At 39.3% G+C, this 18,351-nt stretch overlaps 1 protein-coding gene across 3 annotated transcripts in view; it reads right to left on the bottom strand.

The window, feature by feature from the left end:
* Nucleotides 1-18,351, bottom strand: part of chchd6a (coiled-coil-helix-coiled-coil-helix domain containing 6a) — an 84,700-nt gene that overhangs the window by 34,453 nt on the left and 31,896 nt on the right. For all 3 annotated transcript variants that reach the window (XM_067591422.1, XM_067591423.1, XM_067591424.1), the window contains one exon: nt 6,309-6,379. In XM_067591422.1, coding sequence (XP_067447523.1) covers nt 6,309-6,379 — 71 coding nt within the window. The remainder of the gene's footprint in view (nt 1-6,308; nt 6,380-18,351) is intronic.

The raw sequence follows: 18,351 nt of genomic DNA, 5'->3' as shown, positions 1-18,351 counted from the left end.
TCACACATTGTTGAAATGCCTAAATTAATAATTGATTAGGTGAATTGTGTGCTTGACTTTGTCATGTCGATTTTGTTGCAACATTAAATCACCCATAAGTGTGGTGGCTGTTTATTGTTATTATTAATCATTATTGTCTTTTTGGGGTTTTTAGGCTACTTTGGTAATTTAAATAACATGGTTTATCTCATTATGTGATGAATGTCATTTTATAATAATATCTCAAAACCCAAATATGCAAATATTTCCCTCTAATACATTTTCAGTGTCATTTTAGACTGATTTATACTGATGACCTGCAAAGCGATTAGTGCTCTTTAAGTTAAAGAGATGATCAAACAAACAATGCCTTAATACAATGACAGTTCATTTTTTAGTATTAGAAATGTGCTAGCCAGGCACACAAATAAATTTTACCAGTTGGTGGTTTTAGGTATATAGCGACCCCTGGTGGTTCTAGGGTTAAGGCTAGTTCGACTACTCCTGTAACAGCTGGCCTTGTTAAAATGCATTGAGCACTTTGACATGGGGATCTGCCAAGTCTGTCTGCGTCTCGCTCTCATTCTATTACTTTCAGCCCTGAAGAAGTAGCTGTCTCCCTCACACACAAAATGTATCTAGACTAAAAAGATAACTGTTTCCACCCTCATGTCTCTGTCACTCTGTAATCTGTAATCCCACAGCTAGGTAAACCCTGTCAAATTGGCAAATGCAAAATGCCTTTGCTAAGTGGTCATCAGTTATGCATAGAAATATCTGCTACAGTGTAGGCCAGTTCCAGAAAGGTCTGCTGCCACAGAGCATTGCTAAGAAGTATCTTCTTCTTTGCGGCAGCCGAACGATAGAAGGTACAGGTTCAACGCTCCATCAGTCATGAAGCAAAGTATCTGAACTGTTGCAGAAATCATGTTTCTGTTTGAGCTAATAACTTACTATTGCTTCAAAACTGTATCTCAGATCAAGTTTCAGTGCCTAAAGTCCCAACCAGGTAAATAATCACAAGCAACAACTGGTATTAACAAAGGTTTTAGGGCATTTGACTGAACAACATAAATGGGAGATACATTGGTATAGATTTAAAGTTATCCCTGGTGCTATGATGAAGATTACAGCTGCAAGCTCAATTGAGTTTTGAAGTCATATTGCCAATCAATCACAAACCCTGCAAACCTGTGATTTCTAAAGGATTCCTGTAAGATGGGAGGGCTTATCACCCGACTCTGCAGCTCCCTTCTGCTTTACAGAACTTTATAGCGAGTTTCAGCTCATTGATTAGCTGTCCTGCTGCAACTTTACTGTTTTGGTTCACTTTCACTGCTTTCATAGTGTTGTTTTCAGCTGCAGCAGGCAGCTGTATGCTGTAAGCTTTTAGAGCTGTAAGCAGTTCTAAAAGCACCCTGTACACTAATTGCTCAGCACCAAACAGCAAACAGACACAGTTAGCAACTGGCTGGTGAACATAGTGGAGCATTTAGCAGATAAAGAGCCAGATATTATTCTCACAAGTTGCTAGAGACCAAAAACAGAGCTAAAGGAGGGTGATTATTGGACTAACGTTCACCAGGTGGACAAAAACATGACTCCAAATGAATGATAATGTTGCTTCATAACTGCTGGATGTTTACATGAGCTAGCAGAATTTACCATATCAACTTAATTGGTGCCCCCAAGTGGCCAAAAAAATCTGTTGTTGGAGGTTTAAAAATAATAAAATTTTGGATAGAAGTTTGGTAACAGCTGCCTAACATTTTCTTCTTTACTGTTTATCTACAGTATACATTATCATTCCTTGTGAGTTTAGAAATCCAACAGTATATATGAATAATGTGTGAATTTAACCATTTATTCTCATTACTGGCACCGATAGATAAAATTCAAAGTAAGTTTGAAGGTTTTGGACAAATAGAGCCATGCAAAGACAGAGAGAGACAGAGAAGTTACTGAAGTTATTCATGCCTCATTGAGTTTGACATTTTAGAGTGCTACAAGTTGCAGTCCATCTCTCTCTCCCCATCCCAATGTTTCTCTCAACCTCTCTCGTCTTATCTTTCTCTCACTCTCTCTCTCTTACACACACACACACACAGAGGGGACGATGACACACTGGCCATGTGCTCTCTGGTTCCCTCAAACTCCAGAGTGCTGGCTGCCAAAGCCCTTTTTGCTCCAAGGATTAAACTGTGGATTAACACATCACACACTCACACACATATGCATATATACACACACACACACATACTTGTACAGAACACAGACTGACACAGACAGTGCAGCCAGGAGGTTTTGGAGTCAACCACATCTTATTTTACACTAGCTTTGTTCTACAGCTCAGCACTGAGAGAAACTTCATGCAAAAAAGTTTACAAAATAAAACCAGAGTCTGTCTGAAGTTTCCCACAGACTCACTCAATAGTTCTGATATCTGAAATGTCTGAACATGGCACTTTCTGTTGCTTTTCATACATAAATAATTTAGCATGTCGGTTACTCTCAGATCTTTTTCTCTCTGTTATAACACTCTAGCTGAAAACAACTCTCACGCAAACCTTAGCTGAACTGGATACAGTTAAAGCTCACAAAATATGTATACATTTTCACTTTTTTCAAGGTTAATGAAGATATAAAACAATCTTTCTATAATTGGCAATTTTTGTAGTGAATGTGACTTGTATTCACTGACATCCAAACACCCTTCATCCAAAAACAACTGGACAACGCTCTAATCTCATTGACACATTTTCAAAAAGATCCTGCTATGATGAAAATAACATTTTTAATTTTATATATCAAGAAAAAAAATAAGTAGGGCCAGATTATTGAGAGATTGCTGCTACCCTAGGTGATATAATGTATGGTTTCCCTTATTAAGCATGTAGGACTTTGCTGAATAATGTGATTGATAGCAGGAATAAGAGTTTGCATAGCTGAGGTGATGAGCCAGTGATGCATTCAATTCAACTATCTGAGGACATGATGTTCAAATATGTTATAATTTATATAAAGATCCCCTCCAGACATGTTTTAAGATGTATATAAAATACTCTTATTTGAGTTTCTGTTATGTTTTTTTCCACGAAAAAAGTTCCATTATCTTGTTAAAATCCTTAAAATTACATCTACTCCTTCTCCCTCATTAAACATTCCAGAATCTATTAATATGTAAATATATTTCATTTCAGAAGTTTAACCATTGGACACAGGATGTCTCCTACTTCACTGTAAAGTCCATTCTCAGTGTATGTGACCTCGTATTTTCAATGAGCGCAGAGAAACTTTTCACTTTTCAGCCGATGAATATGAAAACAGCCTTCTAGTGTCAAACTCTGCACATACATCATTCTGCGCAGTGAAGCTCAAACATTCAATTGTAGGAACAAGAAGAAAACATATTTTTGAGCGGAGGAGGACTTTAAAGATCCCCTCCAGACAACTTTTAACATATACGTTAAGATTAAGATATATGTATAAAAATACCCTACTTTAAATAAGTATTTGTGTTTGATATGTTTTTCCATAAAAAAGGTTAAATTGCCTGGTTAATAATAATAATTCTTAAAATCCATCCCTTCTCCCTCTAGAAAAAAATCCAGAATCAATGAATAAACCAATATTTTTCATTTCACAAGCTTCCAAACTAGTTGTGATGTCATAAATTATGCTCACAAATACATGTCTTAAACTTAGATTTAAGGTGACCACAGAGAAAATTTCCACTTTCATGAGATTAATGTGAAAACAGTCTTTTAGTGGCAATTCTGCACAGTGAAGGTAAAACATCCAAGTGAATTTTTGAGCAGAGGGGGACTTAAAAAAAAATAATCATGAAATTATATTATATTATGTAATTATTAAATTATGTTCTGTGTTAATTTCAATCATAACCTATGTATTTAACAGGGTGTCTTATTGGCCTCTACAGTAAGTTGAGACAGTTTGCATAGTGCTACATACTAGCTAAGAAACTATTTATTATGTCACCTATGATTTCATCAAAAAGGATGAAACTTTTTTTAAAACTTTTCCAGACTTTCTGATCACATATTTAGAAGTTACACATACTTATATGCACATCAACAGGAGGGCAGACCATGAACCATATGCTCTTTTGGTTGAAAATGAAAAAGTTAGGTTACAGAGTCATTTATACATTGATATTATGTATAAATATATATTTGCAGCATTTGAGGGCTCTAGAAGAAGTTGTAACCACTGAAGTATGCAGATCAACATCAAGCCCACCCCATTTATTTTGCATGTTTTGTCACCAAACACACAGATACACCTTACCCTCACACCTTAATCCACTCATTAAAGTAAAACTACTGAATTCCCCGGAGGTTCGGGTTAGATTGGATTACAGAATGAATGAGAGCCTAATCCACTCTCTAAAACCTATAACAGCAGCGTATAATTGACCATAAAGGTGGCGCAGGAAGCGTGGATCCTTTCATCTTCTCTGATAAAACACTTTGGAATACCCTACTTCCCCCCTACACACACACACACACACACACACACACACACACACACACACACACCATCCCAACAAGCAGAGGATTAGAGGTATTACTGTACAGTATTCCCCAGAGCTAAGATCACCTGGTCTTCAGCGTCAGAGGAGATCAAAAACATGATGGCGTAGCTGTAAATCTGAATGTACTGTGGATCTCATATTGCTAAGCTTCTGATAACAGCGTTCAGTCACTCCAGATTACCATGTAAAAGGTGAATTAACTACACGGCTGGCACACAATGAGTCGTGCATGTACAATCGGTATGAGTGAGTATGGGGGAAAGCCCAAAGCGTCTTGTTCTCATCAGGCATAGGACTCAAGTGCAGTGCTTTGTGTGTATATACAGTCGTGGTGGTGATCATGTGTTCTGTGGAAAACAGGAGCTATTTTGTCTGTTAGTTTTTTTCTTCCAGGTAGGATTATCTGACCATACATCACTGTTTAAAATTCAATCCCTGTATTTGTATGCTATACTCTGTACTTTGGAACAGGTGTTATTCATTATTTCTCATTTGCTCAACTCATCTAACCTGCAGACTGAATTTCTTATACATGTCATTTTTTAATAATATGTCAGGTTGACAACAACTTGGATCTTATTCTTGTAGTTTTGGCCATCATTTCTGTTGGTTTTAAAAACACTGTACTCAACAAAGTAATTGCTGAAATTTGAGAACACGCTACAACAAAGTCCGGCAAACACAAACTGTCACATCACAAAACGACTACAAACAACCCAAACCTTTATGCTAATAATCTAAACCACTGACTTTGAAAGTGAGACAAGTGAACAAGTTGTAAATATTTCTATCTTCTTCATGAGTGATGGTAAGATGAGACATATGCTCAACAGGCAGATTGGATGTGTCTAGAGAGAAGAACGTCCTTGTGTTAACTTGTGTTAGCGGATAAGCAGATGAAAATGGATGGATTTATTTTGGAGGTAAAACTGAAAAGGAAATGCACCCAAAATGTCTGTAATAAATCCTCATTGCACAGATAAACTGCACAACAACAGCAACTACATTGTATGATCTTCTGACTGCTCGTGACTCGCCCAGTTAGACTTCTGTTTATTATCACCATTCAGACTGATGCACAAAACTATGATAATAAAATTCAGATTGTAGCAAAGCAGGATTTTAATTTTAATTTGAAAAAAAAATTTAAATTCCACATTAGAAACAAACAGATCAACTTCACGATTAAAATCTGTTCTCAAGCTAAAACTTACCATAAGGAATAAGGACATCCTGAAGGAGACGAAGTGTTTTGCAGGATTTATTATTTTTTTCCACCCATAAATACATAAGTCTAGCTTTTGGTAGCTGTACTGATGAGATTTGCCATGGGAAAGCCCTGTTACTGGTGTGACACAAAATTTCATAGCAAGTCAAGGCCATGTCTCTAATTTGAATTACAGTTGGGTGTTTTACAGACTACACTGCAGTGGCAATAATTAGCTACCTTTTCCCTAGCTGTGGCTCATTACAAGTCCACAGTGAGAGGCGAGGATGGGGAAATAGGGTATTGTTAAACTCAGCTTAATTAAAGCAGCCAATTAAAACACTTATCACATTAGTCAGGTTTGCTCTAGAGAATGCATGCATTTAACTGGTTAAAAAATGAGGAAAAGAGGAGATCCCTATCTACTGCTGCTTATTAGTCTGCTGTGTGCATGCCCATGTAGATGTGTGAGTCAGTGGGTGTGTTTTAGAGGCCCCCAGGGAATAATATGTTCTTACTTTTGGAATCGAAAATTAGTTTGTGTGCGTGTGTGTGTGTGTGTCTTACCTCATGTTCACTTCCGTCTTGGAGGCAGCTTGGTGGAATTGCTCCTTGCTCTGTTCAAATCTTTCCAAATTCTGAAAACACACACACACATAAAACAACACAGGAGGACACAAATAGAAAGCATTAGCTAAGAATTTTAACATTTTTTAATGTGTGCATTAGTGTGTCCTTTTTTTGGATAGTAAGTGTGTTTGTAAATGGAAATGGGGTTTTTAAAGATTTTTTTTATATGTAATGTTTATTTATAGTTTCATATGTTCATAAATTAGAGACTCAGAATCAGATTTTGAGCATCAGCTTCATGTGGTAAAGCCTTTCATCCAGTTTTGTGCCCGCAAACACGACCACAGTTGCACCTGAGATCCAACCTGAGATGTGTGATGAATGGGTTTCTTTCTGACAACTACATATGTGATGTCTTGTCCTGGTTGGACATTTTACCAGATGAGTAAGACAAAAAATACATGCTTGTCAAATAAAACAAAGTTTCACTTTTGAAAAAAATCACTTCCTGTATATGTTAACAACATATGTTTAACAGTGACCTTATCCTGCACTGTGAGCATACATACAACATCCTAAACACACTCCCTCCCTTCTGTCTCTATCAAATCAAACTGATAAGAGCATCCATAAAGATAATAAAGACTGTCCTCACATATGACCAAGAGATTTCTTTTCTGTGCTGCATTTCTTCATCTGTCTCTCCCTCATCTACAGCACCTTCCTTGTCTCCTGTCTTTCTCTTTTCCATTTTGTGCCTTCCAGATTTTATAAACCATAAAGAAAACCACACAGGAGACCCTAGGCCCCCATTCACTAACATTATTTTCACACAAAACTTACGGTATGAAGAATAAGTTGTGAAGTTGTATTTTCATCCCTAGGAAGGTTTTGGGATTCCAGCCTCTTCTAGTGAAACTAAAGCTCAGCAGTAATGAGTTGCATTACTCATACATTTTTTAAGAAATTGTGATTTCTGACTTTGCAGCTTGCCCGGCGAGCACCAAACCCCAGGCAAGCAGGCAGTGGTATTATGATAAAACAAGCAGCTAATCCACAACAACTGCAGCCTCTCCTCTGCTGATCCTCCTAGCTTAGGCCTTCCAGCACCCAGTATCCCCCTCCAAATATTTAACCAGCAAACTGGACCAGCTGGAGAGGGAAGGATGATGGGGAAAGAAGAGGAGAAAAAAAGCTTGAAGGGAGGTAAGAGAGAAATAAAGAAAGAGAAATGGCAGAGGCAAGAGAAGAGAGGATATGTGAACAGGGATTTTTGGGGTAAAAGCCTTTGCCCTGACCACTTAAGGTTGGATTGGGCTCATTAACATATCAATACATCTGTCTGCTTCACCAATCTTTAGATCTGGGAATGAAAAGAACAGAGAAGAATTCATAAACTTTTATTGGCATTGGCAAGGTTCTACAATAATGCCAGAGCAGCTGTCATTAAGCGCGACCATGCACAACAACAACAAAAGTAACACATCAAAATTAAGTTTATATTTCCACCTTCGATAGACATTTTACCCATCATAAAATCAATGCAATTAGCTACCAATTTCTCATTTCTCCATCTCAACTTTATCATATTATCCTTGGCTCCATCTACACAACCAGATTACTTCTGGCCTGAGGTATGTGGAGATGTACACATTTTTACTGCATATTCCGTTTTTATGAATACACGTTCATCTGTGAGAAGGTTTTTTGGGGATTTATGTTATTTATACAATACATCTGGCCTCAGGTGTTTTTGTGAACATGTGTAAGTCTTGTCAAAAAGACAATAAAGAGATAAATCATGGGGTTTGATTAACAGAGAACAAGGGCAGGAAATGTTTGTTGAGACAAACTGGACAAAATGTAGGATGAATTTTCCTTTTACCTTACTCAGCAGGATGAAGCAATGAGAGTGGCATCATTGGTTGCCATTGACACACACTAAATTATGGGGTGTTTGCCGAGTTTCTGATCTAGCAGCTGTCATCTGCTGTCTCTCTCACTTTTTATATTACCACTGTACAGTCACCACCCTCCCCTTCCTTCTGTTCAACATAAAGTATTACAGCAAAAAATATTGGTGCCTTCACTCCAAAATGATATCATAATCCTTATTAGTTCATCTCACATTGGTGAGACAACAAAAACAAATCTTTGCTGTTGCTGGATTAATATGTTCACTCTCTGCATGCTGGTGTTTATACATTTTGCATTTGGTCAAAGTTTTCAAGACAACAAACCACAAACCACAAAATAAGGAGTTGGCTGTGACTGACCAACAGAGCTGAGGTTGCGTTAACCGAATATTTTCTGTCATTGACTCAATTTTTTTAACAATGATGGAAAAATCTGAAGGCCATCCATCATTTTGACAGATTAGAAGACTGAGGGCAATCTACCGTAACTTAAAGTAATTCACACTGTCCAGTTGGTGGCGAGTGTGCTTATTAATCAGCTACTGTCTAGTCTTGTCTTTGATCTCATGTCCATGACCTCGTTGTCTAGCTGGCTTTAGCCATCGCATTGGAAGGCTACATCGCTAGATACCGTTGCAAGATGTCACAGCAGCTAAGTGTCCGAAGGTTCTTTAAAAAACGCCCAATAATTGTGATGGCATTGATAAACTAGGTGAAAAAAGATTTGATGGGATGGAGGATGAAGGACAAGCAAGTAATACTAATAACATTTATCAACCAGTGGCAGCTAATGTTACAGGCCAAGCAAGTGGCAGCAAGGAGGTCAAGACGGAGCAACGGGTTCAGTGGGAGCGGGAGTTCACGTGGCTGAGAGGGAAGATAGCAAAATGTTCTGTAGAAAAGCTAACATGAGTAATGGGATTTGTCCGAGGGTGCACAACAATGCAGAAAATCGGCATTGAATGATCACAAAAGTAGCCATAGCCACATCGAAGCTTCAAGGGTGGTCAACCAGAGCATGGCAATGGTAAAGCATGGCTACAGCAGGTCAATAAAGTTCAATTCAGTTAATTTCTTGTAAATGGTTTGTTCATATTTTAATTGTAATTGTCTAATTTTGTAAAATCGCACTGTTCATATTTGCCTGTTTAGAATCATTCATCTGCTTCATGTGGTGTTGACATGAAAAATGACCGCATGCTCAGTGTCTCTGTTCATCTTCTCTCAATGCCCTTATAAATGCATAATCTATATGCTTATTCTGTATATTAATTATTAAAAAATTAAAATGAATGAATGAAAATTAAATGCTACTAAATATGTCTTATTATCATTAAGAATGAGGTGTAATAAGAGATTATGACGATACGGTGGTATGTCTTTTTGGACATAAATGATCTAGTTGTTCTCCTCATGTGAATCGCAGACAGGCAGTTACTGTAGAAGGGAGGTAGGCGGTTGTGGAGTATAATTACAGACAACGGGTGAACATAGTTGTCGTAATCTCCCAGTTAAACAACCACATTATATGATCATTTTAAACTGATCTCATTGAAAGCTCTGAATTAGGACCTCCAGGAATCGAGGCTGTGAGGCTGCTCATCCTTTCAGTCTGTGAGACTAACATTAACTCAAGCAGCAGTGCAAAGTGCAACATTGTCAGATGTGACTTAGCCCTGTCATTGTCCAAACCTTCCAATTTACTTCCCTTTTCATCCTTAATGACAACCATTCTGACCAAGGAATTAATTAATGCTCTCATATAAACTATCTTACAGTGAGTGAGCAGGGATCAGTTGACATATCTTGCTTAAAGACAGAGTATACAACATTCAACACAACATGCATCAAAAAAATGACTCTATTTGGAGCGGCTAATTCTGAGTCACTCAGAAGTCAGGGCTTTGACTACAACTATTTGGGCCACCTGCAGCCTCTTAATTGCCACTTCCCTCTTTTCCTGCCTGCTCATTATGTTGACTCACTCTCCACGCTGCAGACAAACATCTTTCTCTCGATGCCTGAGCTCTTTTTGTCAAACCTGATCAGTTTTCCTGACTAGACTTCAGCCAGAATATGGGGTCCCAACATCATGGTTGCACCAGTGTTTCCCCTAACATTGCCATGGAAAGGCAGCCTGCCCCCCCCCAACAGGACCCCTCACCTTAGGGGAAACACTGAAGACATCATTTTTTAAGATGGGCAAAATATTGGCAGAAATACATAGACTCAGGAAAAACCCAGTCAATGAATGTCAACAAGCTTGTTAGCTCTGAAAAGGTACCCCATTCTCTCTTGCTGTATACACATGTTTGCTACAACCCTGCAACAATGGGAATAGATTTCTTACATTTAGGGCTTGAAGCAAGCTAGAGAGGCATTTGGTAGATTTATTTCTACTGTTTATTTCCACAGCTGTTGGCTAATTAAAACGATGTTATTTTGTTACTAACTAACTGGCAACACAGCTTGCAAGCTGCAGATCAGTATATACAGCCACTCACAAAGGCCACAATTGCTCAAATTAGAGCATCATTGATTGTTCTATCCTGGCTGAATGTGGTGACTTATTGTTATCACTTGCAGTTTGTGCCATGATGACATCACATACAGCATGTATACACTGCATTGTACGAAAATACACACAGTTGCTTAAATAGACAAAAAAATCACAAATATTGGCCTGCAGGTGGGTGGCAAAAAAACCCCTCTCAGACACACACACATACACACATGCCGCTCTTTGATCCAACTGTAAAAGGAGCAGTCTTTTAACCCACACACACTCCCACTCCATCTAACCTTTTGGTCTGACCTGACAGTGGCAACGGCATTCACTGAGCGACACAAAAGAATTTTATATGGTGTCATACTATTGACCCTGGACTCTGTGGGGGCCTGTGTGTGTACGTTATGTGTGTGTGCTTTGGAAGATGTGTCTGGGTCATATTCAATGCTCTATATCCCTAAATGTACGTACTCCCATCTACTTAAGCATTGTTCTTTTGTGTGTGTTATATTCTTCTTCTGTACTGTAGCCATTCAGGGGTCACTAATGGAACACACAGTCAGCTAATTGTTCTGACTAACAACTCTGCTAACATTACAGTAGCTGCAACAAAACACCACAAATAAAGAGCGCTTTTATCCAACAGTTTTTATGCACATTTTCAATTTGCATAAATAAAAGAAAAAAAGAAAAAAGTCAGAATGCCGCAAAAACTCTATAATGCTTGGCTGAGGTGGAAAAGTTGGTACATCAATAATAAAAAAATTAATGTAACAAAGTGCAATGGGAACAGACTTAGCTAAGAAATCATGATGTACATGACGCATGTTACCAACATTACTCAAGCTTCCACTGAAGAGACTAAAAACACCAGCAGATGAAAACATCTGGATCGATGAGGTGACTGACTCAAATTAATATATAATCAGAAATACCATACCCAATACCTTTACCACATAGTTTTCCATTGTTTGAAGTTTGACTGCCACTCTTTTTGTTACTTCATTTCAGTGCTCCCTCTTCCTCTGCAATGATTTAATGGCAGCAGACTGGAGAATTAGCGTCACCAACTGTTTATTTTGATGAGTTAAAATCCTAGCCCCTAAACCAGCAGCTTCGGGTCCCCGTGGACTACACTGGCGCTCTGCCTCCAGGGTCACGAGCTCCTTGCCCACAAGACAACACCCATGTCAGGTCACAACTCCGGTCATATGTGAATCCATCATTAGGTACGTCAGAACAAACTCTACAATAACTTGTTGTATCGGGTGCCACTGTCCGTGTTATGCAGGATAATGCCATTGAGATCCTCGTAAACAAACCGGACATTACTTAAGTCATTTAACATGTAGCTACAAATGACACCTGTAAGGAGCAGTCTTAACTACTGAAAAGTGACTGTGCATTTGTTCTGCTCTCTGAAGAAATCTGTGAGGCACATTTATGTGTCTGGTCCCATCCCCTCCTGTGGCCACAGTGTTGGGCATTTCAGCAGGCTATTGTCTCTACACAGCTGGCTCACATCAGCCTGCGCTGCCCACTGCATCTCCTACACTGACAATTTTAATCTCTTCTGGGAATGCAAGCAGTTATTGAGAAACAATGGCATACTGTGGTTGGAGGCAAAACTACTATCCTCAAACCTTTCATTCTCTGTCACCCACTCCAGTGCTCCACTGACAGGTAGCCAAAACACTCCCACGACATCCACTCGCTCTGACCAGTCCCACCACTACTGACATCCTTGGGGTCCTAATGCCAGTCCTGTTGGTTCCTCATGCATCTCTTTCCTCTCTCATGTGGGGCCAGGACCCTCTAGCAACCCTATAAAGTCCCCTATTCCTGACACTTGTTTTTATAATAGGTCAACAAATAGTTTTGGATTTGTGAATTCCTCCTGCAATATAAATGCCACCAAGTCCAGCTGCAACATGGACAGCTCCGGTCTGCCGTCCCCACCACCTACAATAACTGCCCAGTGCTCCCCCTGATGGTACTCTCCTGCCTCTACAATCCCAGTCGTCTGCAACGACAGGCTGTATCATCCTGGGAGGCCTTGGTGGGGAGCTAATACTTGCAACCTATGTCACATCAGCTGTATATCTGCCCCTAATCGAGCTTTAGTTGATACTCCTCCTGACTTCCGAAACTGCAGAGGTCATGGATTAATCCACATGAATATGAGAAGCTTGGTACCAAAACTGGACTCCATTAGAATCTGGGTCCAATAAACCAAACCTGGTTGACTAATGAAATTAAGGATGATGTCATTGCACTTGACCGTTACAATACATATAGGGTGCCTGAACCACAAGGGGGGGGGGGGGGGGTTTGCTGTCTCTGTGTTACGGTCTGTGTCTCTGCCAAAATAATTTGAATTGCTAACATTAAATGTCTCTCTAAATCCTAATAATAATATGATGGTAATAGGGGCCTATCGCCCCCCGTCTGCTCATCAAAGTGCCTTGGACAAATTGGTAAATCTTATATCTGAGTAGGAGGGTTCTGAAGTTCTGCTCATGGGTGACCTTAACCTTGACTGGTTATCTTTTATCTCTGAGGGGCTAAAAAAAATCATTGTATTGAATTAAATTTAACTCAGCTCATTTCTTCACCTACTTGGCCAGACACCAGAAATCCAGAAAAGTCGACCATGATACATATAATCCTAACGAATAAACCACATAAATTCACAGCCAGCGGTGTGTTTGCCCTAGACTTAAATGATCATTGTCCAATTTTCTGCATTAGAGATTCCAGACAAAAAAGACACCACATATTATTGTAAAGAGAGACTCTTAACATTTTGTTGAGCAGGCTTTTCTTCATGACTTACTTCTCAATGATATCACAAGGTTATCTGCTATTCCTGACCCTGAATTAGCCCTAAGCCATTTCACAGATGTTTTTAACTCCTTAGCAAATACGCATGCTCCCTTTGAGAAATACAGAGTAAAAAACAGATCGAATCCTTGGTTCACACCTTAAATCTCAAAGAGCAAAAGCATCATGCTCAAAGTCCTCTACGGATTGGCAGATCTTAGGACACTTGAAAATCACAAATGTGTGAGGGCAATTAGAAATGCTAAATCATTTTGTTGACATCCTGTCCGATTGTAGGGGTAATCCAGAAAAATTCTGGAAAATAATTAAGTTGCTAAATCATGGTCATGCTTACTCCCTACCCAAGCACCTTTCTCTAGATTCTATCCTTGTTTCAGAGAAAGAACACATTTTTAATAGTCATTTTATTTCTTCTGGTCACCTGTTGGAAAATCCAAATCTATCTGCAATTGCCTCAATCAAGATGGGCTCAGTTGTAACGGTGGGAATCTTTGAGAATCTCACAATTCGATTCAATTCCGATTCTTTGGTGTCTGATTTGATTCAGAATCAATTCTCGATTTAATGAATAGAAAAGGGGGCACAATTTTCAGTCTCTTGCTCCACTATACTGTGTTAAACCATTCACTGCTGTCTTTACTTCACTGAAATACAATATGACACATAACTGGCAGATAAGATAAATGGTCCGCAGCCTTTATATTTTAAAAAGTTAACTGCATTAATTAGGGCTGTGCGATTAATGGAATTTTATTTTTGATAACGATTTTGGCTTCCAATGATTATGAAAACAAGATAATCGAGATAAAACGATTATTGTTTATTATTGTAATTTTGTAATGATGCTCTCGTTTTGTCTTGAGTTGCAAATCTAGCACACCCCTTTCCTTTACAGCGGTGTTCTTTCGCTCTTTCCCAAACGCCTCCGACAGGTGTTGAGTGTCTGTCCACAGAACAGGCCGTCTGTCAGCAGCAGCTGCTGACCAGCAGCCGGCTAACCTGCCTTCACCAGGCTGACTGACAGCTGAAATTTACTGAACCAAAATAGTCTGCATGTTGGCTCCACGGGAAGAAATCAACAGTGTTTGTACTTATTGATTCATTGGTTTTATTTCCACGCCCATTGCAGCGAGTGAATCTGCCTGAGGTGAAACCGGGGCTAACCGGTGCTTCCTCCGCAGGCTCCACTTCACTCAGCTGCCCGACAGACCTGCTGCCTCTTCCCATTTTAACCTGAATAACAAACCGGGGCTCGGTGCTCCGGTTGGGTCCAAACGAAGAAGTGACTTCCTGGAATCCCTGCTGGTTGCCTGGCAACCTCCTGGTGACAACAAGACACCAGGAAGTTGCAGCTCCTGGGTTTTGCCCTTCGGACTGTCTTCAGCACGACTGCTAACAAAACACTGTCTGTACTCAGCATGTAGGCTGAAGTTCTCAGTGCAAGTTTGTTCACATTATGCCTTCTTGGCCCTGCAGGCTCAGCTGAAGTTCTGTGTCAAATCAGTTGTCATATTCACCTGTCTTACAGTGCCTTCATCTGAACATCTTGTATTTAAATCAAATGTAGCTGGTTGGAGAATACTCATATAGTGTATACCACTGTTGAAATCATACACAGGGACTTTTTATTTTGCTCAGGCAAGATAATGAGGCAACTGCAATGCTAGCCATAACTCTGCAATGTTTTGTAACGTTAACTTATTATGAAACTCATATCTTCATCTCCAGATGGGTGCAGCCTCAGTGGAAATGCTGCTAACAAGCCAAACTAATAAGCAGATTCGAAGCACTCGCTGCAGCATATTGAGCAGATAGCTCCTCACAGGATGAAAGCGTTTAACTTTGACTCGGTCTACATAGGGCCCAGAGTGTATGCATTTCCATAAGAAAATGCAACACAGCAGAAAAGTTGAGTTTTTAATACAGTATTTACAAAAAAAACTCTTAATTGATTCTGAATCTGATCAGAGGGCCAACCTGGCTCCATTGATTGCACAACTATTAAGTGTCATGAACACACACACACACACACACACACACACACATACATACATATACATAAACACACACATATGTTGTCAGTGTGTGTATATATATATATATAGATATAAATAATATATCATTTGTGAACATGAATGTGAATGTGCATGTATGTGCCTATGTGTATACAGTGTGTGTGTGTGTGTGTGTGTTTGTGTGTGTGTGTGTGTGTGTGTGGTCCAGGTATTCCTCATGTTATGGGGCTGTAAATCTGTTAACACAGTCATGAGCAAAATGGGGACAAAAAGCAGGTCCCCTTAAATCATTAATTTTATGGTGAAGACTTGGTTTAAAGTTAAGGTTAGTTTAGGGTTATGTTAAGGTTAGGGTTAGGGTTAGGATAAGTCTCCAGGAAATTAATGTAAGTCAATTTAATGTCCTCTGAAGTCATGGAAACACAACTGTGTGTGTGTGTGTGTGTGTGTGTGTGTGTGTGTGTGTGTGTGTGCATGCCATCTTAAATAAGTCCTGCGCCTCTCTGTTTGGCCAGGAATATTATAGTTATTGCCATGACATTATTTGGAGTAAATCTGTGTATGTGTGTGTGTCTGTGTGTTTGTATGTTTAGTGTGCGGATATTTCTGGTGCACTACGTGGAGGTCCCTGCTGACAGCGTGTCAAGCAACCTGTCAGACTTAGAGGAGGATTATTATCTCCTTCTGTACGCTCTATTTCCACCAGCTTCAAAATATACTCTTCTATGACAGGAGTGTGTGTGTGAGAGAGAGTGCGAGAGTGTGAGAAAGACATTGAGAAAAATAAGAAGGAAAAGAATTAGGATGGTATTAAAATGTGCATGTGAAACTAAGAAAATACATGTTCCAAATCATTTAAATGTTACCACTGGTTTTCTTGAATACCGTTAATATTTTTTTGAATAAACTGAAAAGACAGGTGTGTTTCTGTGGATGGATGGATGGATGGATGGAGGGATGGATAGATAGAGGTGTGCTTCAGTCATATCAATTGTCCAACAAATAGACTTTTGGATTGTTAAAACAATAAAAGAAAAAGGACGCAGTCTTTTTCATTCTTGAATGGAATAGTACTCGGTTTGGTGTTTTAGGTCTCCGTGTTTGTGTGTTGTGAATATAAAAACAAAAAATTTCACATCCCTTTTAACCTGATGAGCACTGAGACTGAACTATACATCATTCTATTTTTGACTGATGTATTTCCATCCAACATAATTTCTTTATATTAGATATAGGGTCTTACCCTCTTAAAAATCAATTACCACTACTTTTAAGGCTGATGCTTTTTTAACCATAATTATCCACCAAAAAACACTCACATTTTATCAAAGAAGACTAGTTAAAAATGTTTTCTATCCTGAGTGTTTTGTCTGTCGATTCTCAGGTATTGAACTGCGACTGAAATTACAAATCTTTCTCCCAACCTCGTCCAATTTTCAATGTCAGGAGTTTATGTTACATCTCAAACCAGGACGTATGTTAATGCAAAGGGTGAGATAACATTGACATAAGCCTTGCTCAGTTTGGCTTGACTCATCTTTGAGCCCTTTGAGAAACTAAACCTCAAGAATTGAGAACATTTTGAACAGTCAAACAAACTAAAAACTATGGCATTATGTGGCTTCTGGTGCAGCCTGCACACACACGCTGAGCCCTGCAGATAGACACATATATTCATGCATTTACAGTATGCATGCAAAACACACACACACACACACACACACACACACAATACCTCTCTCTATCTGTCTGTCTCTCTGTCACACACACACTCACACACACACACACACACAGAGGTCTGTCTACAAACATCTTAAACCCAACAGCAAACACAGCTTGTGCCACCCGTATGCCAGCCTGCCAGTCTTCGACTCCCTCTGCAAACCCAACCTGTTACTAATGAGACTTACACAAATAGCCAGGCATCTGACACCAAGACCTGTGTGTGTGTGCGCGCGTGTGTGTAAAGCCTTCTCATAGAGGTAATAAATGTTTATTTATGCTGACTGCATGGTTATTAGATTACAGATTCTGTGCTATAGTGATGTAAGGCTGTGTGTGTTTGTCCGTCTGTTATTTTAACTAGACAGCCACAGAAGAAAGGTAGGAAAAAAATTCTTTCTTGTCTCCCTTTTTCTACGGATTGGACATGCCTAGTTTCAAAAAAACCTAAACTTCAGATTTAACCAAACGGAAAAAAAGCCTATTGCTCGAGTCAGTGGCTACCGAGAACTCTATCCGCTTATGTTAGCTTATGGCAGACTCTAAACATAACCTCTACTCACATACATGCACACATAGACGCACATTTTTTAAAACTAGTGGACTACAGTAAGTATGCAAGCTTTATTCCAAACGCAGTATGAGATTTTCTGTCTTTTGATTTTATAAGAGCAATCAGAAATAAACAAATGATTGACTAAATTCCAATATATTATTTCCTAACTGAGCATAGGAATGAATGAAAGGCTTAGTGAGTGACTCAAATGAATGGACCGCAGGGGGCAGCTGTAACACTGTAGTGATGGCACTCCAATATTATGGTTTAGCCCATGTGACTAAATCTGCTCCCATCACTCCCTTTGGAGGACGGGCCTGCATTCGCCATGGTAAACAGAACATAATACTTAGATTTTACACATAATGTCCTGTAAAGGTCTTCTCCATCTGTGAAGTGGAGAAGAGCTTCCCCAAGAGAACCCCTGTAAAGGTCCTTCTTGTGTGGCGCCTGGTGAGGTTGAGACTTAAATCGGACC

This window comes from Thunnus thynnus, chromosome 6 (assembly GCF_963924715.1).
Source record: "Thunnus thynnus chromosome 6, fThuThy2.1, whole genome shotgun sequence".
NCBI classification, from domain to species: domain Eukaryota; kingdom Metazoa; phylum Chordata; class Actinopteri; order Scombriformes; family Scombridae; genus Thunnus; species Thunnus thynnus.
This window is presented reverse-complemented; position numbering and strand designations above follow the sequence as displayed.